The sequence below is a fragment of the Periplaneta americana genome, chromosome 16 (genome assembly GCF_040183065.1).
Source record: "Periplaneta americana isolate PAMFEO1 chromosome 16, P.americana_PAMFEO1_priV1, whole genome shotgun sequence".
NCBI classification, from domain to species: Eukaryota; Metazoa; Arthropoda; class Insecta; order Blattodea; family Blattidae; genus Periplaneta; species Periplaneta americana.
Window position 1 is genome coordinate 69,665,972 of NC_091132.1, and position 27,116 is coordinate 69,693,087.

The window sequence follows — 27,116 nt, forward strand, 5'->3', positions numbered from 1 at the left end:
CTTTTAACTCAATTTTAGCATTCACCTCTAATATTGATTAATATCTGCTCTACTTATAACTGAGGTTAATATATTAGAAACTGTATGTGTCTGATGATGTTGCAAGTGCGACGAAAACGTTTATACAAATTTAATAATAAAATATATATATATATATATATATATATATATATATATATATATATATAATTTGAACTGGTAGTGGAAATTACGGGAAAACGCTGAACGGATTTTAATGAATGACCCGTCATTTTGAAGCTTGGCATCCAAGGATTTTCAGAAAAATAATAATTTTCAGTGAAACGTTAGTTTTCCTACATAATTTTCCTATTTTCCAAAATCCATCTTTCGTTAGTTTTGAGAACTAATTGCATTTCAGAATAAAACAAAACACACACTACAATAAACAATATGCTATTACATGAAGGCTGTGACCTGCAGGATTGCTGACATATTTAGCGTTCAGATGGCTCAGATTCGCATCATAATGCCAATATGTCGATCTTCATTTGTGTAATATTTTGATAACTGTGTATTGGATATTAAGAACTACAAAACATACATCCTATTTTAGCTGCGTCTTTAAACTAGGCTACATCAAGATTAATTTCATATTTATTTGCTTCAATCGATTAGATTTGTGATCACTGCTAAGCATATTTTGTGGTTGGGAAAATAGCAGGCCATGTCACTTCTTGCTACCGTGATGAGTAAGTTTATTTCCCGCAACCAGCAACAAATGAAACACTGAAATTGCTAACGATTTACGACGAACAATTTTATTTAGGGCGCATATAAGATTCTATAACTCTGATATATCATTCGCCTCATTTTCCGCATCTCAGCAATAGATTCCTCACAACAGCCTATACTACTGCAAATATACGGGATAATACATTACTGATAAAATAAGAGGTCTATAAGATTTTGTAGTCTCTTGATCACCTCAGCAAGATCTCTTAGTGGGGAGAAAGTGAGTCTGCCCTCTACATTTCAGGGTAGTTCACGAAACATGCAGCAGCTATACCAAGATGCTAAGTCTTTTGTTCAAAGCATGACAAACCTGACATTTTCTTAACTCTCACCTACAATCCGCAATGACCTGAAATAGCTACTGCATTACTCCCACATGAAAAACGCGCCGATCGTCCTGACATTGTAACTTGCGTTTTCGCATTGAGAGTCAAGAACTGAAGTTGGTTAGGTTCAAGGAAAAGTATTTGGCATAAAAAACCATTCAGCGGGAGTATGTTCACTATTTTGAAAGCAAATGACTTTCAAAATGTCTGGTATCCTTCATCGAAAATAAATCTGAACAATTTTTATTTGAACTTCTTATAACTTAGTTTGCATCATTTGCTGCACAAGCCACTAGTATAATATAAAAGGATCTATCCCTTGAATATTATATGATAAGTCATTTACTGAAACCATAAACATTCACTGATATGATATTAGTGAGAGGAAGTAATGCAATTTGCAAAGCCACTTTTATGTAATTTCTCCTGTTTAAATGAATGAGCTACGATGTTTGTTTGTCGTAAATGGACCCACAGAAATATTGTCCAAATGCAAGGCCATCACATTTCGTTGTAGTACTGCGACCAGCAAGAATGTGAGAGAAAGGAGCATGTTGTTTTAGCTTAATTTGCATAGGACATGATGATAATGCACGGGTCACGCAGCGTTCATACTCGACTGTCATTGTGTTAATTTGAGTTTTCAAGTTAGTGTACCTGATGGGAGTGCTTTGTGTCGAGTACGGAAAAATATGCTAATGGAAGCGTTGTGATATAGTGGGCATCGTCTTGATTCGTGTTCTCTAAGAATAGGGAAGGAAAGGAAGAAAAATACTTCAGAGCACCGAAGGTTTGTTCTGAACTTGCTTTTCCGTGTTTTAGCTTAGTTTCCGCAAGGAAATGAAACAAAGGTCTCGACCGATACCGTCCTCTTTCCCAACACTGTTTACATCATACTATTTATTATCTATTCTCAATAAATGCTGCTGTTGATACAGTAGAATCAAACCCGGAAGATTGATGTCTTCTGAATTCCGAAGCTTAAGATGCATACACAAAGATTACTTGCATGCAATCAATCGGCTCCCGTAAGCATGGGGTTGTACAAGACAAAATGAAGGCAAATGTTCTTGCTCTGCTCTAAATCAATTACACGCTCTTAAAAACAATATTCTATCACAGATGGCTTTATGGTTTGAATCTAATGGTTTCTTGCTTAATCAAGAAAAAAACTATCAACATAACTTTTAGCCTAAATTATCTAATAAATAAGGACAGCAGACTCAACTATGCAAAATTTCTAGGCCTTTTTTTTTTATAGACTCCAGTTTAACATGCCACATCGAATACATATGCACAAAGCTATCAAGAGTTTTATATTACTTGTTAAAGAAATTAACGACTTGCGTTTCTCAAAATTATTTAAGATGTGCCTACTTTTCTTTCTTTCAGTCGATAATCCGATATGCCCTAATTTTCTGGGGAAATGAAACCAAAATTGGAAGTGTCTTGATTTTGCAAAAGAAAACCATTAGAATTTTATGTAAATCAAACTATCTGGAACATAGTCGGCCACTTTTCAATCACAGATTTCAACAATCATGAATTTGTATATATACGATCTAGTACTTTACACTCGACAAAATATCGATCGACAATTACTCTTTATTTATTTAATAAGGGTAAAAGATCAATTGGATGACCTTTGAGACGCTGGAAAGATCAATTTATTCCCTAAATCTTGGAGACGGAACGGGTCAAATGAGTGGCGTAAGTCCTGTTGATGATGATGATGATGATGACGACGACGACGACGACGACGATGATGATGATGATGATGATGATGATGATGACGACGACATCGTAAAAGGAACAACACGAAGAATAATTGAGGAAATCCGAAACAAAACTCGGTAAGTTCACCTCCGTTCGTAATTGAGTTTGAAACTCTCAGAAGGGTCCTTATCATGCTAAAAATTCCATTCGCTTCAAAATCACTTATTGCATTTCCCTTCGAATTGAATTTGTAGCCCTAAGGTGGATCCTTTCGAGAGAATGAATCAACTCCAAAGTTCCAAACTCAGTTACGGTTGGACTGGACTCAACGGACTTGTTCCGGAGCTCCTACATTGAAGCTATCGTTCCTAGCAATGTCATCCTCGGTAGGATTTGAACCAGTGACCTCGAGAGCTTATCTCAATAAAGTAGGGAGCACAATTATTTAATTACACAGTGCGGGTGACACACTTCCAGACCTGTTTTATCTGCATGCCTGCTTGGTGCATCACAGGTGTTTCGAACTGGAGGATGTGACGTCACATGCTTCATGTTGATGAGTAAGATGTAGTTCTACGAAAACGGTAGTCACTTGCTAGAACACCCCATGAGTTTGTTAACCCCGAAAGGGGAAGCACTTATGTTTTGCTCTCTTACATTAATTCCATCTAAACATGCGGAAATGTCGTCATTTTGTGCATTGAACCGTTCGTACATTCTCACTTCCTAGAATGGGTGCGTAAGTTTGTTGATGTCTAGAGATGTAAGCATGCTGCAATATTCTATGTATATTTTTGTTTATATTAGCCTAATGTTTATTATCTAAATATAGTCTCGTCTGCTGGTGACTTATTTATCCTCCAAAATAAGTTTTAAACTAAATCAAATATATGGAGAATAAAACATGATCATTTCAACATTAAAAACAAAACTGATAGCCTTTCGAGGCAAAGAGCCAGTGCGAACTAAGATAATGATTAATAACGAGTGCATACTTCTAAAACAATAGTTGCTTTGAGGCAAAGAGCCAGTGCGAACTAAGATAATGATTACTAACGAGTGTATACTTGTAAAACAATAGTTGCTTCGAGGCAAAGAGCCAGTACGAACTAAGATAATGATTATTAACGAGTGTATACTTATAAAACAATTGTTGCTTCGAGGCACAGAGCCAGTGCGAACTAAGATAATGATTAATAACGAGTGTATACTTGTAAAACAATTGTTGCTTCGAGGCACAGAGCCAGTGCGAACTAAGATAATGATTAATAACGAGTTTATTCTTGTAAAACAATAGTTGCTTCGAGGCAAAGAGCCAGTGCGAACTAAGATAATGATTAATAACGAGTTTATTCTTGTAAAACAATAGTTGCTTCGAGGCAAAGAGCCAGTGCGAACTAAGATAATGATTAATAACGAGTTTGTACTTGTAAAACAATAGTTGCTTCGAGGCAAAGAGCCAGTGCGAACTAAGATAATGATTAATAACGAGTTTATACTTGTAAAACTATAGTTGCTTCGAGGCAAAGAGCCAGTGCGAACTAAGATAATGATTAATAACGAGTGTATACTTGTAAAACAATAGTTGCTTCGAGGCAAAGAGCCAGTGCGAACTAAGATAATGATTAATAACGAGTTTATACTTGTAAAACAATAGTTGCTTCGAGGCAAAGAGCCAGTGCGAACTAAGATAATGATTAATAACGAGTTTATACTTGTGAAACAATAGTTGTTTCGAGGCAAAGAGCCAGTGCGAACTAAGATAATGATTAATAACGAGTTTATACTTGTAAAACAATAGTTGCTTCGAGGCAAAGAGCCAGTGCGAACTAAGATAATGATTAATAACGAGTGTATACTTGTAAAACAATTGTTGCTTCGAGGCACAGAGCCAGTGCGAACTAAGATAATGATTAATAACGAGTTTATTCTTGTAAAACAATAGTTGCTTCGAGGCAAAGAGCCAGTGCGAACTAAGATAATGATTAATAACGAGTGTATACTTGTAAAACAATTGTTGCTTCGAGGCATAGAGCCAGTGCGAACTAAGATAATGATTAATAACGAGTTTATTCTTGTAAAACAATAGTTGCTTCGAGGCAAAGAGCCAGTGCGAACTAAGATAATGATTAATAACGAGTTTATACTTGTGAAACAATAGTTGTTTCGAGGCAAAGAGCCAGTGCGAACTAAGATAATGATTATTAACGAGTGTATACTTTTAAAACAATAGTTGCTTTCATTAATTGGGGCATGGACGGCCAAAAGTAATGATAGTGCCGACTCATTTGTAGCTCTGTTTAGGTACATGACCTCGGGAGGAAGGGTTGAAAGGGACGGTGAGTAAAACAGTGGTGGATTATTAATACACTAAACATCATTGGGAAGTATATTCATTATGTACAAAATCAAAATTAAATTATTGACTTATAGATGCTTGAGTGGTATGATAATTATTTTAATCATTAAACGTACCACCTGTGGAGTAACGGCCAGCGCGTCTGGCCGCGAAACCAGGTGGCCCGGGTTCGAATCCCGGTCGGGGCAAGTTACCTGGTTGAGGTTTTTTCCGGGGATTTCCCTCAACCCAATACGAGCAAATGCTGGGTAACTTTCGGTGCTGGACCTCAGACTCATTTCACCGGCATTATGACCTTCATTTCATTCAGACACTAAATAACCTAGATGTTGATAAAGCGTCGTAAAATAACCCAATAAAAAGAATAAAAAAAATTAAACGTACCTTAAACAAAATAAGTTTTCTTAGTAGGTTATTTTACGACGCTTTATCAACATCTTAGGTTATTTAGCGTCTGAATGAGATGAAGGTGATAATACCGGTGAAATGAGTCCGGGGTCCAACACCGATAGTTACATAGCATTTGCTCATATTGGGTTGAGGGAAAACCCCGGAAGAAACCTCAACCAGGTAACTTGCCCCGGCCGGGAATCGAACCCGGGCCACCTGGTTTCGCGGCCAGACGCGCTAACCGTTACTCCACAGGTGTGAACTCAAAATAAGTTAGAAGTAAATAATTTTATTACTCGAATAGTTAAGAGTTCCTAATGAATTTAAATTAAATACCTAATCATCATTACTTCGATATAAAAATAAAAACTTTTTTAAAGTCTGTAAGTTGAATTGTAACAGAACAAAAGCTGCTGAAGTCAGTTCACGTACGTTTTCAAGTAACATTGAATTGAAATCAGGAGTTATATTGCACATTGCCTGCCAACCGTAACTGGTCACAAAGATGTCTGTCCGTTATGCGGGTCCTACATTTTGATTTCACAATTTTCATTCGTGAGAAGAAATGCTCACAGGTATGTGTAGTTCCAAACATGGATTCCACAAAACTGGAGAAAGATCGAATCTTTTTGTATTTCTTATAATATAAAGAATTTTATATTGTTGCCAGCATTGCAGAAAAACTCTTCTTCCGACTCTAAATTAAATCTTCCTTTTTTAGAGGTTAAAGGTTTTGACATAGACAGACTTTTGATGTGCTTCACTGACGTCACTGTATTTGTGTTCCAGTGATAGTAAACAAGGGATGATGGATATCCGAGTTTTACGGAGACGCAGAGGAGTTCAGGGGAAGTTACATTGCAGGTTGCATAGTGACTAAAGAGTAAGTCGCGAATCACCGAATGGATACCGATGACTTAGGGAATAATGTTAGTTACGATAAAGATTACGGCATAATACAATGTATTACATAACTTTCAATTACTTTTGTGGAACGATTAATTGAACCCTGAAAAAAAATACGCAGAGAATCAAAAATAAAGTCTCACAATATAATCACGAGCGAGTTCAAATTCTGGTTAGGACAAGTTACTAGTTAAGGTTTTTTCCGGGGTTTCCCCTCAACTCATTAAGAGCAAGTGCTGGGTAACTTTCGGCACTCGATCCTGGATTCATTTCGCTGGCATTATCACTTTAATTTCACTCAGATGTTATATAATAAATTGATAAAGTGTCGTAAAATAAACGAATTAAAAATAACATGGTCGCCGCTCCTGCACTGTCTTAGAGAACAGAATTGTTCACGAAAAAAACTTCTTCTTCTTCTTCTTCTTTCACTACCTCCTTATTGCCGTCTAAGCAGCGTGGAGGGGTCGCCTCTGATCCATTTCTTATATTGATCCCGGTCAGCTGCAAGAAGTTTTATTTGTGCAATCGACTTTCCCCTTTTTTCGACTATCTCCTTGATAACTTCTTCCCACATTATTCTTGGCCTCCCTTTCGGGCGACTTCCCTGGGGTTTAGCTTCTGCAAACTGCCTTGTCTTCCTTCCTTCCTCCATCCTTTGGACGTGTCCATACCACCGCAACTGCTGTTCTTCTATTCTTTTGACCACTGGTTCTTGTTGCAATTCCTCTCTGATGCGTTCATTTCGTATCCGGTCTCTCCTGGTTTTACCTGCTATTCTCCTTAGCACCTTCATCTGTACAGCATTCACCCTACTTAAATCATGTTTTGTTAAGACCCAACTCTCGCATCCATATATTAGTATTGGTTCTGTAATTGCTTTCTGAACCCTGGTCTTTGTTTTCTTTTCCAACTCTGACTTTCCAAATATAATTAATGTTATTAATTGCGAAGTATGCCGAGGTTGCCTTTTGGACCCTGTTACGGACTTCCAGTTGGAGTTTTCCTGTTCGGTGCATTCGGGTTCCAAGGTAGTTGTAGGACTCAACTTGTTCTAATTTTTGTCCTGAGCACATGATCTCTATATTTTCTACCTGTTCCTCCGTCCTTGTAACCATTATAACTTTACTATTCTTCATATTAACTCTCATACCCCTTGCTGCCAATGTTTCCGTCCATTCCGTCACTGCCTTTTGTAGTTTGCTCTCTGTATCTGTTATGAGCACAATATCATCTGCATATACTAAAGCCTGTACATATACTGGTCTCATTTTCCACATCCCAACTACAGATTTATCCGTTCTGGCTTTACATGTCTTCATTATTTCATCTACGAAAAAAAAAAAAAAAAGTAAAATAAGCTTACAGGTCCGAAAATTAAATTTCTATGGAAAGTCAAAGGATGCACAAAACAAGATTAAGCAAGGAATAAATATATCCAATAAGAATTTAATATGTATCAAATGAACGGCAGAATAAGAGTAGAAACAGTAATGGAAAGAGCATCTGGAATGAAAGTCACACACAAGACTGCCTAAACAAATATATAAATGCAAACGAAGAAAAAGATTTGGAAGTGGGACCCAGAAGAAGATAGGTGACAGATCGTCTAAGGATATCTTTCAAGGCAGAACGGGCATTTTTCTTGCGTAATGCGTGAAGTGAAGGAGAATAAAAGAAGATTAACGTTTATGTTCGCATATACAATATTAAATATTTGTTTTGGTAAGAATATAGGCCTACTGAGCTACAAGGTTTAAAAGACTTCAATTCAAATCATCTTTATTTAAGAACATTATTCTGTTTAAAGTTAACGGAAAGATATGAATTGACCACATGAGTTCCAATCTGCATGGTCACTTCTCACGTTACAATATTCATAGTCAAATCACAGTCTAGTATATACAGTCACGAAGCTCAATACGTACTAAATATGCATCCATAGATAGTTGCTAACCACTAGGATCGCTAATATCGCTTCATTACAGACAATGCAAAATAGTACCGGCACAGTCTATTGTTCCTAGCACCCTCACAACTCAAGCTTCGTGACTGTATATACTAGACTGTGGTCAAATGTAGAAATTTAAATTAATGTTTACGGGAAAACTTCAGTCCAATGTCGGACCTAAATCCCATAGCTGAAAAGTAGACGCATGATTGGTGGGAATCTCTAATACATCAGTCAATTAATTTGTTTATTGGGATGTGAATGTATGTATCTGGGTTCAGTGGACGGAAATTAATGGAAGATCAATTAATAACTAAGTGAACTCATGTTCTTGCTGTTCTTGATTTATGTTTCTAAAATTTCAACGCTTTTACTTCACATTTTGAATTTTCAAAACGGAACCCCTCTCGAAGCAAACTCCACGATGCATCACTCTGATACAAGTCAACAGGACGCAGAGAACCATTGATCTATACTTCGTTCCATAATGTCTGACAGGAGAAGTAAACATTGCCGATAGAGGAGGAGAGAAGTATAATTGCTATTCAGCGAATGGCAGTGATCTCATTTCACGCTTGACTTGAAGTCTGAAGCGTTCTACTCCCCGCCAAACTTCAAGACAAGCGTGAAATGAGACCTCTGCCATTGGTTGAATAGCAATAATTACACTTCTCTCCTCCTCTGCCGGCAGTGTTTACATCTCCCGTCAGACATTATAGAACGAAGTATAGAAATCAATGTTAGACTACACTGAACCGTACCCAACGATGTCTTTAGTAAAGTTGTAAAGTATAGCCGGAATACATTTTATTAATGTTTCTATTCAATTTCCTATTTTGGACATTCATAACTATAACATGAACAATTAAATAATAATTATTTCGTCTATACATTAAACAAATTTTTAAATCAATAATTAGCCTATAGACCTATTAATTTTGTCAGAAGTATCCTCTACTTCATTCTCCTGATTATTTTTCCGAGTACGATTTTTTCCAACAATTGAGGACCCGGATACAATAACAGCGTAAGTCTACTCATGCTGTTATTGCATAAGCATCGTTTTCAAGATCCTTAAATCTTATGCTGTCTGATGAACTTCTTCTTAATTCCGTCGCCAGCTCCTAGAGCTCAGGAGCTTAACAGAAATGGTTGCCATGTGCTACGCTCTTATTGTACGGAACAAAATCGATACCTCGGCTACAGCGTGAATGGGACAAAATGGCGCCTACTGGTGAGACATGTGCGAGAACAGTGCATAAAAGTGATAATAATTATGAATATAGTGTATCTAATTGTAGTGATTCATAATCATGTTAATTAATTCAAAGAATCATCCAAACCTGTTTTCCAATCACAGTGCATTCATGTTCATCTGATTAAATAGTCAAAACAAATTTAAATAATATGTGTGGATTCCATGCAATTACAGCGTATGTTAGGAAAATTTAATTATTTATATCCATGAAATTATGCAAGTACAAACTTTAGAAATGCCTTATCTGATTGTTAACACTAATGTTTATTGTTCAGTTACTCAAATTCAAAACTTTTTCTCTCAATTTCTCAAAATAACTTATATCTACTCGCGCTCTTATTGCATCTAGGTCCTCAATTCACATCAGAGCCATAAGATTCATGATGTTGGTGACGGTCATAATCGCTTATCATTGTGGCGAAACGGATGAAATTATACTGAAATGTAAATACTTTTCTGATAGCAATACTGGCGGAAGAGACTACAGTAGCCCATTCCCTTTCGCGCTACTCCAGTGCACCTTCTTCTACACATTCTCCTCTAGTGCCTTGACATTATTGCATCATCCGAAACAGTTTACTGAAATACAGTTTTAAATACGTGGAGTTTGCTTAAAATAATCAGAAGGTTTACTTTAACTTCAAGGAAACTCTATAAATAACTACTTCGGGACTCGGCGACAACCCAACTTGTCACTTATGGTTTTTAATGACGATGTTCATACTGTATATACTTTAATGGCGGTAATGTGTGCAAAAATGTACGGAACTCTACGATTGGTCAATAACATCAGTATTACTACTAGTACTACTACTACTGGTGGTAGTAGCAGTAGTAGTAGTAGTAGTTCGTGCTTTCATGACCTCAGCATTAGAATGAAGCTCCGAGAGACCTTTAAAAATCAGTTTGTGTTTACAATACATTAAAGTTTCTTGTATGTTATATGTTTTTACTGTGACTAACAGGGTGGCAGTTGCCTTCCCCTCTGACGTAACATAGTGCATAATAAGGCCCTTTAACCCGGGAAATTTCCAGTACTTCGTTTGACAGAAGACTCAGTGAACCCGAGCCGTTATGGAAGTTTTGATAACGAGAAAAATCCCGCCACCATCCGGGATTGAACCCAGGACTATCCAGTTCATAGCTAGTTGTACTGAGATACCTGGCTGTCTACCCTGTCTAAGTAACAGGCCTTTATAAATTAATTTGTGTTTACGATACATTAAAATTTCCTGCACGTTGGATGTTTTTACTCTGAGTAATAGAGTGGCAATTGTCTTCCCCTCTGAAGTTACATAGTGAATGATAGAGCGACAAATACACGTATATTCCGTAACTTACCCAGTAATCCATTGTGACTTTATTATTATTTTCAAAACCTCTTCACCATTTGTTTTAATACTTTCTCTTATAGTTTTACAGAGCAGATTTTTTAACATTTTTGTTTTATTCAAATTCTAAGAATAACTTTTGTGCGAGATCGTGCGCATTTGCTTGGTTTCCGCACAAAACCAATCCAAGGAAAGTCTAAAATTCCACATTCAGTATTCCCAACCTAACACACATAACAATTTCCCTCTTCTTACCGCTTAAGTGATATACTGATTTTACTGCTTTAGGCTTTTAACATATTTTTAGAGACGTTCAATATAGTAATAATTATAAATTGGAAACTTACCACTGCAATTTCACCTAAATTGCACTGTTAATTATTGTTTTTAAATATTTGCAAAAATTAAGTAAACTCTACAACTCCACTAAAGTTACTGCATTCGTGATGCAAGTAACATTAAGGAAGCCATGAAAAAATCAACAACATTCCAGATGCCGATGTTATTACTGCAATATGTTATATAAATAATATTGTTAAAATATTAAAATGAAAAATAAATCATTACATAACCTTACCGTTTGTTTTAAGTTTGAATTTATAGACTGTGGGGAGGGGGGGGGGGAAAGACAGACGTATATCATGGCCTGCTGGAGTATAGTAAACACAGAAAACATTTTAAAGCAACAATGTTTTAGATAGATATTTTTGTTTTGCAAATTTGCCGTCATTGAACAGAAACCAAGATGGAGATTTCATTGCAACTAATTAGAAATTCCTCTTTCAGGTATGTAATAAACGATCTTCGCACAAAATAATGTACGATACACGAGCGGTATGTTTTCTTTCAATTCTCGGAAATTAAAATAAGCTCAACTACGTTTCGCTTTTTCAAACTTTTCCTCGAACATGAAAACTTCAACATACCGCTCTTGTAACGCTTATTACTATTGTGTGGCTAATTAAACATTTATAATTAAATTTTAATTCCATCGATACTGCCATCATTTTCTGGGATTTATAAAAATAAATTATTTAGATATCCAAAAAAATAATGCTTCAATCACTACTTTTCCTTGCATACATATAATAACAGCTGAGCAGAAACGGTATCGACAAATAAATACAGAAGGGTACAGTGGGAAGCGCATAGTTACAGGTGGATGCCTGTTTATCTCGGGATGTCCTATATTAGGAGCAACGCTATCTGGGAACGTGCTGGCACGAAGAGAGCATAAAGCCTAAACTGCACTCCGCCGTACCGGAAACGAATTCTTGAGGCTCCCGAGGTGAGGTCAGCAAGTTGAATCACACAATACACGTAACTTGTCCGTTTAGCGACTCGCAAATGAGGTGCATCCTCAGCAGAACCTCCTGCTTTGTGGAACACCAAGGTTCTCAATTGTATCTATAAATTGAACCCTAGACCAGATTAATCCAGTTCATTTTCTCATAGCTTTTTTTATTCTCAAGAAATGTTAACATTATCTTCAGCTTCTTGTTCTGTTCTTCAAATCCCTATATTTTACACAAGTTAAATCCTCCTTCATTACATAACTGTCGCATGTTTTGCCAATTTACTTTCCAGGAGACTTAAAATGTAAACAAACTTCCTGCAACGTTCAGGAAGTAGGCCTATTGCTTGATACCTTCTCTCTACTTTTTTCAACATTCTAACTCTTAGCCTACCGGCTTATTTTTCTATGCTCTAAGTTACTTAGTTGAAGAACTACGTACAACAGAGTAAAACTGTAATATTCTTCATTATTTTCTTCGGGGAAAAAAAAATTGTGGAGAAACGTTGTGATTAGAGATGAACAACGATCGAGAAAACGAGACTAATAGCGCCCGCAAAGCCGAAAACCAGCACGACAATGTTGTATTACGTCGCGTCCTTGACGTAAAGACTGGTTGTGAGTATTCCGAGACTTGATATTGATCATCTCCCGAAGCCCCGAAGTTAGCAGTTGTTTATACCTGACTGAACTTTTATCTGCTTTGGCAACTGTTATATATGTATAAACAATCAAGTAGCCTATTTAAAACATTTCTACCTTTCAGTGTATAATAATCCGTTCCCCAGTCTTTATTTAATTACTAGACCCTTATTAAAAGGCTAGAAATTTTCTTCATATGTTTAAGATCAAGTGTGCAATCTCAAGTAAAAAGATATTAATGTCATGTTTTATGTTTCTTAGAAATGCAAATTTATTTGAGAATTGTTTTTTTATTTATAGGGGAGAGTCGGGTAGTATCGGACATCGGGTAATATCGGACAGTGCGTTTCTTTCATCTACCACCATATGGTAGTACCTGAATGACATGGTTACGTTTCTCTATGCGACATCAAACGTAACCATGTCAATCAGGTACTATCATCGTGTGGTAGATGAAAGAAACTCACTGTCCGATATTACCCGATGTCCGATACTACCCGACTCTCCCCTATAACCATAGGTAATATCATATAATAGAACCAGAACATTTTGATAACTAAGATACTGTTCTGTTTTGTCTTTTTGTCTCATTTAAACATTTATGTTATTTATTTCAATGATGTATGTTATTCAAAGTTACGAAATCTTTCAGTGCCGACCAAATGCTATTTCGAGAATGACGAGCGAGACTCGAAGCGCAGCGAGAATGACGAGCCGAGACTCGAAAGACAAATGCAGTGAACACAGCGACCGAGAGCGGCAATTAGTTTTGTTCATCTCTAGTTGTGATAAATTTCCAAACGTGTGTTGTTCCTAATAGACAATTCATCTGCTCACAAGCCTCTGAGTGCGTTGCAGAAAATAGACCAGATTTAGCCCCGTCAGACTATTATCTATTTCCGAAAATAAGAAAAAACTTCGAAAGGAAAGAAGTACTCATCGAATGAAGCCGTAACAGGTACTGTGAAAAAGTTGTTCGCAGACTAAGGCAAATAATTTTTAAAGGCTTAGGATTGATTTATAACCATTGTGCTGAGTGTTAAAAGTTAAAGGTGATTATAATTAATTAATTAATAAAAATTTATTTTGAGATACAGTAACTTTTTCCATGTTAGGTTAAGAAAACACTGACCTTACCGTATTTATTTAAGACTGGATCCATATCGAATTTCACTAAGAATGGGCAAGATTAAGGGAGCGCTAGAGGTTCCAATTGGAGTATAGTTTATTATGTGAAGCTGATAGAGGGGAAGAGAAGGCCTAACGGCCTTATCTCTACCAACAACAACAACAACAGCAACAAATTATTTTTAAGGAACCCGGAGGTTCATTTCTGCTCTCACATAAGCCTGCCATTGGTCCCTATCCTGTGCAAGATTAATCCAGTCTCTATCATATCCCACCTCCCTCAAATCTATTATAATATTATCCTCCCATCTACGTCTCGGCCTCCCTAAAGATCTTTTTCCCTCCGGCCTCCCAACTAACACTCTATATGCATTTCTGGATTCGCCCATACGTGCTACATGCCCTGCCCATCTCAAACGTCTGGATTTAATGTTTCTAATTATGTCCGGTGAAGAATACAATGCGTGCAGCTCTGCGTTGTGTAACTTTCTCCATTCTCCTGTAACTTCATCCCTCTTAGTCCCAAATATTTTCCTAATCACCTTATTCTCAAACACCCTTAATCTCTGTTCCTCTCTCAAAGTGAGAGTCCAAGTTTCACAACCATATAGAACAACCGGTAATATAACTGTTTTATAAATTCTAACTTTCAGATTTTTTGACAGCAGACTAGATGACAAAAGCTTCTCAACCGAATAGTAACAGACATTTCCCATATTTATTCTGCGTTTAATTTCCTCCCGAGTGTCATTTATATCTGTTACTGTTTTTCCAAGATATCTGAATTTCTCCACCTCTTCGAAGGATAAATCTCCGATTTTTATATTTCGATTTCGTACAATATTCTGATCACGAGACATAACCATATACTTTGTCTTTTCGGGATTTACTTCCAAACTTATCACTTTACTTGCTTCAAGTAAAATTTCCGTGTTTTTCCTAATCGTTTCTTATCTCTACCAGGTTAAATACATACATACATATACACACACTAGTACAGGCCAGTAGGCCTAAGTCTTACAATCTATGATGATGGTGATGATTGTGATCTCTCAATTTTAATATGTTCATATCCTATGTGCGAATATAACATTCTTCTTTTCTCTTTATTTGAAACAAAAAGTTACAAAATTCGTTACAAAATATAAATATTGAATTTGTTAATGATGGGAAAAAATTTGCTCTGGCGTCGGGAATCGAACCCAGGGGTCCCAGTTCTATTTACTGGGTGCTTTACCACTGAGCTATGCCGAGGCTCAATCGGATCTTTTTCCTTTGTTTCCCCCCCCCCTTATGGCCTTTCTCTCCGCCATTAACAAATAACCATAACAAAGAATTCTGTAGGACCAAAAATTAATAATCCTGTCATAAATCAATTTTACATATAATTATATAATTTTCTATATTATTCTAACAGTTCTTGCTTCTGAAGTGTAATGCCTCATCATAAACACTAACAGATAATCTGCAAAGATTACAAAAGAACAAACTTTTCTATAGCTTTTACAGTTCCTTCCTAATTTTTCAATAGCCCCCTCCGCAACTTCGCTCCCAGGTTTATCACCTGATACAGTTCTATTTGCCTTAATCGCAAATCTCTTTTGAAGGAGATTGTAAAGGTGTTAGTACTAAGTCATAGCATTCCCTGTTCATGACAACTGTGGCCAGTTAATGTAGACGCATGTGCCGTGAGGTGTAATTTGCAGTCATTAGAGTTTCAATTTGTCGGCCCATCATTCCGCTTGACGGGTTTGGGAACACCGGCATGGCTTCATTCTTTACTTGGCCGTCATGGCACAAATTTAATTTCGCTGCCAAGTTATACGGTTTGAAATGTCGGTGTGCATAATGCTCACTGATTCGTGTTACGAGCAGGTACACAACGTAGGTTCTACTGACAAAAATGACTGCATTAATTGGTACATAATATCGATACGGAATTTAAAGCGGCAGTGCAGTTGCGTAATTTTACACATACTTTGCTTTAAATGAAAAAAGACTAGTTGGATTCCTATTATTTTATTAGTTAATCCAGATATGGCTGGCATAGGAGTTCAGATTAGATACTGTGCGGAAAAGTACTTATGTTTCAGTGACCTAGATCGTCTTCAGCGATGTATCAATGCAGAAGAAAGACAATGAAACAAATTTGGTGATGTCCTTTGGACCATCTTGTAGGCTATGTAAAAGAATGTTTAATTTTCATTACGAATTAAGTCTAAACGTTTGCCACTTCCAGCCAGATAACTGTACAAGTAACCCAACATTTGAAATTGTAGAGGGACAGAGAGAGAGAGAGAGAGAGAGAGAGAGAGAGAGCGAGACCATTAAAGTATTATCCATCACTAATTGAAAACCTCCTTGTTTATTAAAGATTACTGGCCGTTAGTTGTAAACCTCTATTACTTCTATAGAAATTCACTGAATTTCTTAAAGTATTATCCATCACAAATTGCAAAACCTCCTTGTTTACTAAAAATTACTGGTTGCTAATTTTATTGTAAATCTCTATTACTTCTATGGAAATTCACTGAATTCTTTAAAATATTATCCATCACAAATTTTATTGCAAAACCTCCTTGTTTATTAAAGATTACTGGTCGCTAGTCGTGAACCTCCATTACTTCTATGGAAATTCGCTGAATTTCTTTATTCATCACAAATTGCAAAACCTCCTTGTTTATTAAAGATTACTGGTCGCTAGTTGTAAACCTCTATTACTTCTTTGGAAATTCACTGACGCAAAACAAGATTTATAAAAGTATAAATAAATGAGAGTAATATTCTTCATTATAAATAATATATATTTCAACATTTATATCATATTAGTTTTTTAAACAAAAAAAAAAAATACATTTTGCGCTGTACCAGAGTTACACCAGCAAGTAAAATACATCACTCGGTTTCGAAAATGAAACTACATTTGTGCAGATCCGCCCTCTAGTGATAAGTGTGCCCGTTTTTCTGAACGTAGCCTCTCAAATCTGGACTAAGTATTCGATACACATACAATGATATCATTTTCAAATTCGAGATTTCTCGCTCTTGTTTTGATGGAAATCATAGAAGAGAAACTTAATTTGCATGAATACGAGGTTGCTAATGTTATCAACAATTTAAGAGCTTCTTTCGCAAACCCGAGGTATTCTTTTGATGCAAAACTGGTCAATCCTCTGCGAAAAAAGGTCTAGTTTCAACATTCCATCAGTAGGCGCATATATCAATGAATTTTTCCTTAATATGTTTTGGAATTTCAGCCAGTTGAACGCAACGGATTCAATATCCATCTATGACTGTCGTAATTGTTTCGAGTTTCTTTCGGAAAATACTAAAAAGCTGTTGTTTAAAATCGTACTTCGGATGGTATCTACTGGTTTTGAATAAAATTATAGTTGTTTACGATTTTATAGGGATTTGAATTTTTGGAATGGAGTCAAGAACCGGTACAGTAGTGAGCGATGGCAAACTGGAGTCTCGCCCAAAAGTAGATCGCATCTTCAAAAAGTTTGGGAACCACTTGAGTAAGCATTTGAAATTGTCAATTTTTGTTTCACCACGGATCGCAGAACGGGTGTCCATACTTGATGTGGGGAAGGACGTCATTATTTTACGTCGCAATGCATCTAATGTGATTTGCAGCATCATAAGAGGGCTGAAGGGTTGTGCTATCTTCGCGACACTTTTTTTTTATGGTACTCAAATTTAAGATGCTGCTTATTCCTTCATCTTTAAGAAATAAGAAACTCAACAGCAGATAATGTGTATTTATCAACTGTAATCTCACTAGAGGTTTTGATTTATCTAGAGAAAATCAAAACTCGAGTGGGATTTAATTGACTGTTACACGATTAGAAAAAAGTATATAAAGATTAGAAGTACCGTAGCAAAGTACTCCAATACAATAAAATATTAATTGGGTTACGAAAATACAACTGTCTTCAAATGTATTATTGTACCATCTCAACATTACGCTAGATGTCAGTAGTGTTTTATGATTATGTTTTCTTGTTATCAGTTGTGCCAACTATGGAATCTTCATTGAACTCTGTGGACGGTTTCTAGTCACGAAGGCTTTGTTGATTCAGTTTCATTTTTATTAAAACATTTGCATTCCACTTCAATCATCCGGATCCCAGTAATCAAAGTCACTTGACAGATGATTTTCAATAAATCTTGGTATTAAACAATCTCTGATACGTGACTATCCATAATATCATATAGCAGAAGCTATAACAAACATAACCTAAATAATATAAACAAGTGTTAGAAAAGTTTTAATTAGGGATGATGAAATAAACAAGAAACGTTTTAATTAACGATGATGAAATAAAAAATAAACATGAATAATTTTAAAAGAAACAATTATTGAAAGTACAATTTTCAAATTTGAATGTTTTAGTGGTTGGTGGTTCAGTTGATGTTATATTGGACGTGTGCGTAAAAGAAGTGAACTTATTCAGGATTTCCGAATGGTCCTCTTCATATGTGACCAGTGTTCTTTATTAATTCTTGTTCTTGAATGCCAATGCGAGTCATATTTGAAAGTGCTGTGCATCGACTGGAGTGGTTTGTAATTTTCTGTTTTTTGACGTCCAGACCAGTGCAGTTTGAAATGTTGGCAAACAAAGAAACAAATGCTAGGGTAGTGATAAAAATAAACAAATGCTAGGAACGCGATAAAATTAAACACATGCTAGGGACGCGATAAAATTGTGCGATAAGCAGCCATGATTAGTTGAAAGATGTCCTTTCGTACCGTTTTATAGGTCAAAAGTAGTGTGACGTAGTAAAAGTGTAATTAGTCATACGTAATTTAATTTGCGCTTACCTGATGCTTGTTGTAGGCGAAGGGTGGCGGAGAGGATGCCTGCTAGGCGGTATGGTGGTGGCGTGGTGGCTGCTGACTCTGCTAGTGGTGCGGGCTGAGCGGGTGCCCCAGTGGATGGGCAGCGTGCTGGTGCCAACCGACGGAACCTCGCCGGTGCCTCGCCACGAGGATTGCTCCTGCAACGAGGTGCCGAACAAGTACGTTCAATACTGATACCTATATATTTTATTATTATTATTATTATTATTATTATTATTATTATTATTATTATTATTATTATTATTATTATTAAGACTGGAAATGGAAAGGCGACAGCCACAGCTTCGTCTGCAGCAGATTTCATGTCTTCATTCCACATGGGTCATTCAATAATTAGTGGCAACAATGTTTGTATGTGGCGCTGTCAGCGGTAAATGATGCAAGCTGACAACAATGAGAAAGGAGAGCATCCGATGTGTGTTATCTGCGAATCTGAATACAATAATCTCATTTATAAGATACTAATGGCTTGTGCAGCAAATGCTGCTGCAAACTAAGTTCGTCAGACGTTCAAATAAAAATTTTTCAGATTTATTTTCAATGAAAAATACCAGACATTTTGAAAGTTATTTGCTTCTGTAATAATGAAACATAGTCCCTCTGAATGGATTTTTTTAGACCAAATACTTTTTCTTGAACCTATCCAACTTCAGTTTTTGAGTTTCAACGCGAAAACGCAAGTATCAATGTCAGGACGATAGCAGTAGCTATTTCAGGTCATTGTGGATTGTAGGCAAAAGTTAAAAAATTGTCAGATGTAATCTCTCATTAACGATGCCCATAACTTTCAAGTTTTATATAACTATGTAAAATGTTAGAAGGAAGTGAAATAGGTTGAGGAGTACGACAAGGATGCCCTTTATCACCTACCCTATTCAACATCCACTTGGAGGATTTAGTGAAGAACTGTTTTCAGAACATGGGAGGAGTGATAGTAGGAGAAAGAAGAATAAAGTGTATAAGATTTGCTGATGATATGCCGTTGTTAGCAGAAGAGGAGATGATACTAAGGGATATTCTACTGGAGCTAAGTGCCAGCTTTGAGCACTATGGAATGAAGATAAATGCCAACAAGACGAAGACCATGGTCGTAGGAAGAAAAGTAAATAAGATAAACTTGCGAGGCAGTAGAGCAAGTGGACAGCTTCAAATACTTGGCGCCTACTATAAGCAATATAAGCTGCTGCCAGGAAATCAAAAGGAGGATAGCAATGGCAAAGAAAGCTTTTAATATAAAAAGGAGCATCTTCTGTGAACTTCTGGAGAAAGAACTAAGGAAGAGACTAGTGAAGTGCTTTGTGTGGAGTGTAGCATTGTATGGGGGCAGAAACATGGATATTGAGAAGGATGGAGCGTGTGAAATGGACAGACAGAATAAGAAACGAAGCTGTGTTGGAAAGCATGGATGAAGAAAGAATGATGCTGAAACTGAACAGAAAGAGGAAAAGGAATTGGCTGGGTCACTGGTTGATAAGAAACTGCCTACTGAAGGATGCACTGGAAGGAATGGTGAATGGGAGAAGTGTTCGGGGCAGAAGAAGATATCAGATGGTAGACGACATTAAGATATATGGATCATATGAGGAGACAAAGAGGAAGGCAGAAAACAGGAAAGACTGGAGAATGCTAGGTTTGCAGTGAAAGACCTGCCCTTGGGCAGAATTCTATGAATGAATGAATGAATGAATGAATTAATTAATTAATAATTATGTACTGTACATATACACTATACATATATCACATATTATGAGTAGCGTCATTCCTTTCTTGAAAGTAGAACATAATCAGTAAATTATACTTTTATCGGTTTATTGTCCGTTATAAAAACAGTTACACATATATTAGCATTTTGTTCGAGAAAAATTTTATTCTAGATATATAGGGTGCTTCAGGAGGAATATAAAATATTTAGGAGTGATAGTATAGACTATATTGAGTAAAAAAGTTCATATACATATGTGTACAATTTTCAATTTGGGGGGTGATACAATCGTTTCGACGTTATACTCATAAAAATCCTTATAAAACATATGAAGGAAAGACAAATGACTTCTTGATTGAAAGCCTTAAAAATGGTATGACATAGAAATTATAGTCGTCAGGTGACACGTCACCTAAATCTAACATTTCATTGGCCACCACTGTCCCCAGACCTTAGTTGTTCATATTATTGTCAATGGGGATAAGTGAAAAGCGAAGTCTGCAGAGGACAAAATTAAAAACAAGAGAGGAATTGGTCGCTCACATTATGAACAGTGTTGCCTTTATAGAAGAACGCCAAGAGAGTTTAAAAAATGCATTAAAGTCGGGTGGTGAGATTTTTTAACAATTACTTTTAAGTGTTGCAAATTATTGATACCATTTAAACGATCAATATATATCATCAATAAGTCATTTGACTTTCTCCTAATACCTTTTGTACAGAAAATAAACCAAATCCGTGACATTAAGGTTTTGTGAAATGGTTCATTTGACATTGACTGTCCCCCAAGTGACATTTTCCATCCAGGATTCTTCTTCATTGTTCTTCTGAGGAGATTTATCCGATCTCGATGTAGAATATGGCCTACCCACCATAGTATTCAGCTTTCCACCTTACTTACAAATGACTTAAGGAGCCCAGGTTCATTGCCGCAGTCACATAAGTCCGCCATCGGTCCCTATCCTGAGAAATATTAATCCAGTCCCCAGCATCATATCCCAACTCCCTCAAATCCATTTTACTCGTAATATTATCCTCCAGTCTACGTCTTGGTCTTCCCAAAAGTCTTTCTCTCTCAGATATTCCAACTCTCACTCTATAATTATGTGTTTCTTTATTCACCCATACAGACTATGTGCCCTGCCATTCTCAAACGTCTGGATGTAATGTTCCTAATTATATTAGGTGAAGAGTACAATGCGCGCAGTTATCAGTTCCATTTCGACGGCTTTTCACCAGTGCCACTGTCTAGATCTTCATACAGGCTGCTTAATTCACTATTTTATTTTGTTTATTTTCTTGGATTCTTCATGCAACCTTGTGTAGAATAGAGCCAAAAATCTTTCTAAAATATTTTCGAGTGTAATACGAGACCTGCTATTTTTTGTATTAGAATCCACGTTTATGTATAAAAGCACAGGTAATACTGCTGTTTTGTAGACTTAGTTTTCTTGTTCTGAAGGGGAGTTATTATTATTATTATTATTATTATTATTATTATTATTATTATTATTTTACAGATTGGTGGTGTGCGATGGCGGCACTGGTTGCAGGCAGTTCCCGTCCGCTCTCAACACGACTGCACCAGTTGTGCAGGTGCAGAATACTGCCATCACGACGCTGCAGCAAGGAGACCTCGCCAACCTGACACATCTCGAGGAACTGGAGATCGACCACAACAATCATCTCTCTGTAATTGAACCAGGCACATTCAAAGGGATGGTTTATCTTCGAAACCTATCCATTTCTTACAACGAGAACCTCACGCATCTCGAGGCAGGTGTGTTCGACGGACTGGAAAACCTCAAGGAGCTGCGCATGAAGAAAGGTGGATTTTTTGACATGGGGTTAATCGCGCCAGCACTGACTCCCTCTGCTCTGCCCAGCCTCCGCAAGTTGGTGCTCGATGAGAACCCATTCCAGAAGATCGCTGCTGAGGACCTGGTACCTATGAACGGGTCGTCTCTGCAGCACTTGCACCTTATCGCCTGTCAGTTGGACTTCATCCACCCATCAGCCCTGATTCCATTACGCCACCTAAGAGCACTTCTGCTGGGGCAGAACGCGCTGAACAGCAGCACTCTCACGGAGCTGGTGTCCCACTTGGCGGTGGAGGGCGTGCCTCTCTATCTGCTGAGTCTCTACGGCATGGGTTTCCTTAAGCGTCCACCCATGAACGTTATGGAAGCAGTGGCAGAGTCTAACATCACACACCTAGTGTTGGCGCGTAACCAGTTCCACAAGCTCAAACCCGGCTTCTTTCCACCCATGCCACGCCTACAGTATTTGGACTTGCGCGAGATAGTGGCCACGGACCTCAAGCCCGGTACCTTATCACCGAGGCTTATGCCACAGCTCAGGACTCTGCTGTTCGGTGGCAATATGTTGCCGGGAGTCGTGCCTGGAGTACTGCTTCCACAACTGGAATCCCTGGATCTCTCGGCCAATAATGGAGACCCTCGCTCCAGATCTTATTTCGACATAGGGGAAGGGAGCTTTATCAACATGACCAATCTTTCTTTCTTGAACTTGTCGTATAATAATCTAAGAAAAGTTTCTAGAGCGACTTTCAAAGGTCTGGAGAATTTAGATAAGCATCTTGGACTGAAGAACTCTTCAATACATCACTTAGAAGAAGGAGCTTTCGAGGATCTTGGGAAACTGCAATTCCTAAACCTAGAATACAATCCATTTCCAAAATTGTACAACTTGACCGCGGATATGTTCCGTGGTCTCCAAAACCTCAGAGTGCTACTTCTCAGTGGTTGTAGCATCACCTTCCTTGATTCCGATGTATTTAGTTACCTGCCAAGCCTCGAGTACCTCAGTCTGCGCGAGAACCAACTGACCACTCTAAGCCCTTATCTTTTCGCGCCTTTACCACGTCTCATAGGCATCGATCTCTCAGACAACCAACTGGCCTTTGCCAAGAATATGAGCAACAGAATATTTGCAAATAACTCCGAGCTTGAAGTTGTATTTCTCTCGCGGAACAAACTCACGTACCTGAACCCAGACATATTGGAAGATGCAACTTCCCTGACGCGTTTGGAACTCTACGACAACAATCTTCTTTGTCAGTGTGCGCCTTTCTTATCCACCAAGAAATGGCTCAAGACGCACAACGTCACTCTCGAGGACATGCACATTGCAGGACTTTCTACATTGCGGTGCTTCTCGCCTGACGAGTGGATGAATAGGTTCGTTGTGGACTACATCGAATCCTTGGGGGACGATTGCGAATTTCCTACGACTGATGACCGCTTCATGCTCTGGTCTCTAATGGTTTTGGTGTTCTTTGTCGTTGTTGCCTTCGCTGTGGCAGCTGTAGGTTACCATTACCGATCGTATATTCGCTATTGGGTATTCCTGGCCCGTATGGATATCCGACGCCGAGGACTACGGAGAAAAGCGTGCGAGGGGTACAACAATTACCAATATGATGCTTTTGTATCCTACAGCAACGAGGACAGAAATTTCGTGGTGCGGCTAGTGGCAATGCTGGAGAATTATGAGCCTTTCCTCAAACTCTGCGTGTACGAACGCGACTTCGAGATAGGATCTGTGATTTCTGAGTCAGTGCTTCAGAGTGTTGCATTGAGTCGCAGAACGTTGTTGGTGATCAGTGATGCCTTTGCTAGGTCTCAGTGGTGCCGGTGGGAACTACAATTGGCAGAGCACCATCGCCTGTTTTTGAGAGATGAAAATGAGGATGGGGGCGACCCGCTTATTATGATCAAGTTGGGTGGGGTGACAGAAGCTCATATGACTCCCACGCTGAGGTATTTGCTCAGAACAAGGGTTTACCTTGAATGGGACTCTGAACCAAGGAAGCAGAGGCAGTTTTGGGATAAACTACGAACAGCTCTGTCTCCTCCCCCTATAAGTATCACTCCATCAAGTAATTCCTAGTACAGTGCAATATCAGTGCCAAAAGAAATACCGAATTAAATGGACATTTTGTTGAAAGAGAGGAAAATGAACAGGAAAAATAAATCAATGTGAAATGTTGTGTGTCAAGTATCTGGTTCACATCGTTATTGTGAAAAATAAAGTTCATATTTCTTACGTTTAAATGTTAAACTGTACTCAAACTCTCAATCAGTTCAACTCTGTTTACATCACTGATTTTATATAACATCAAGTGGCACAATATGTGTCAAAACATTACTTACAGTATTTATACATACAATTAATCACTTGTTAATTTAAAAAGTAACAAGAGTCAGAATTTTAACTGAATGTAATTTAAGGGAAGATCTCAAGTTCATAATAAGCCTAATAGTAAACACATCTTCTAATCATTGATTTTCATTACTAAATATTTAACATTATATTAAGAGAAAATACTCTCAGTTTCTACAAAATATAATGTTAAAGTTAATGTTTCTTCTTATCAGTGTCGAGGATTGTTCGATCTCTTGTATTTTCCTGATTTTCCCTATTTCACATATATTATCTTCAGTCTCCAGGCTCACTTATTTAAGAAAATTTCTTATCATCACACACTTCCAGCAAGTAGGTCGCGTTGCCTGTTATGGTTTCATGTCATCTCTTTCTGTGGTCTAACTAGACTTCTTTTTCCACCAGAATTAGGTCTATAACTTAAATTTTGTTTTGGGATTCTAATCTGATTCATTATTTTAATGTGGTTTTTCAATCATTGAGACAATTTTGTATATAATCTGATATTGGTTCTGCTTATTTTACTATGTCTTCATTTCGTTTGTGATCGAGCTAGTCACCTCACGAATCACATTTCTGAACTCTCTAACCTTCTTTCATCTGCTTTCTTGATGCTCCAGGCTTTAAACCCATATACTAATATTGGCTTTGTCAGACATTTCAGACATTACAGATATTTAATCTTTTATGTTTCTGTATTAATGACAGTTTGAAAATGTAATTTGTAATACCCGTTGCTTAAGTTAATATTTTATTAAAATTTACCTTTGTTATTATTTATTAAATTTGTCTGCTAAAATTGCCATGTTACAAGTAACCTCTCACTACATCACATTCAACATTTCTGGTTTATTCGTATTTTACCATCCGTGTTGGTAAGCTTTCGTAACATAAATTTCGTCTTTTTTTAAATAAGTTGCTACAGGCGTACTGCCATATACTTTTTTTGTCTGCTGCAGTGTCATTCCCATGATGTAGGGAATAATTATGTAAGTAATCTTTATCATTTTTAGAATTTTAATTTATTTCAGCATAGGTAGCGAAAATGACAAGTATTTCAGGATCCAATTCTCATACCGATTGTTTTTACGAGTACTATGAATAATAAATGGACAGTGTAGTTAGAAACAAACGTTTGGCTGAACTTATTAAATCTGAATTATAAATTTTTCCGAATTTCAATCCTTCATATTTAGACTATATGAAAGAAGATGTTAAATTACTGAATAAATGAAAATCAAGTTGCAATATACATAGTTCTTTTCAGTGTTACTCTAAATAAATATTTTATAACTGTATTGAAACATAAAATTACTTTCTACAAGATAAAGTCGTGTTGGAATGGTTTAGATAATAATTTCCAAAATCTTCCTTATTTTAAGTCTGAAAACCTGGCAAACCTACAATTACTATTGACATAATTTTATCGTCAACTTCTAAACACACTTACCACTAATTTACAGTCACTGATGTAATAGGTATCGTAAAATGAAAGAATAAATCAAACGAAGATGAAAATTCGAAACATGAACTTGAAGCCTAACATTCCATTATGCATCTGTAATACAGTACTATACTAGACTCTTACAGTACAAGCACAATATTCTTTTTGTTTGAAATGTTTTTATAATAGAATTTAATTAGAAGATGGTATGATCTGAATGATGACATTTTATGAAAGTAGGAAATTTGTGAATTTTGTGAACAAGGAATAAACGAAATGAAAAGTGGAAAAGTGTAAGGCCAAGTGATATGTTATGGAGAAGTGAACTACAAATTTGGCTTGATTTGTTTCAACATGACAAGAACACTGCAACTTTGTGTGTGATGCCTCAACATGAGAATGGATATCAATTATTTTATTAAGGAGATTTTTCGTAGTGACACTTCCTTAGTCTCATCGTTCAAATCGTGAAAGAGTGTGTGATTTTTATTTTCTTTGCCTGAAGATGTATGTTGCGTACTAACTGTGACTTTTAATTTATTTAGTATTTGAATAAAGACTTGTTTCATTGGTACTCATTCACATCAGTACTTTTCTGTGCTACAACTTCTACAGTCATCCAGTGAAATAATTATTTATTAAATTATCAATAATTATGCTTTCACTTATTTAACTATGCCACAAACAATTTTATAGGATTTTTTGTCATGGCTATCAGAACTGAAAAACCATTGTAAATTAATGACTATAATAAAGCAATTTCCCGAGCATCAGTCAGTATCAGATGACTTCACATCACTTTAAATTTGGTTTAGAAAAATATAATCTTGTTCAGAAGCTTTATTAGCATATCTGTAATGAACT

The 27,116-nt window shown here is 36.9% G+C and overlaps 1 protein-coding gene across 1 annotated transcript in view; it reads left to right on the top strand.

The window, feature by feature from the left end:
- The window catches only part of LOC138716405 (toll-like receptor 13), a 114,291-nt gene extending 87,465 nt beyond the window's left edge, over nt 1–26,826 (top strand). The window contains exons 2-3 of the mRNA XM_069849469.1: nt 18,899–19,079; nt 22,144–26,826. Of these exons, the coding sequence (XP_069705570.1) occupies nt 18,934–19,079; nt 22,144–24,535 (2,538 nt within the window). The 5' untranslated portion in view covers nt 18,899–18,933 and the 3' untranslated portion in view covers nt 24,536–26,826. The remainder of the gene's footprint in view (nt 1–18,898; nt 19,080–22,143) is intronic.
- Nucleotides 26,827–27,116: the final 290 nt, after the last annotated feature.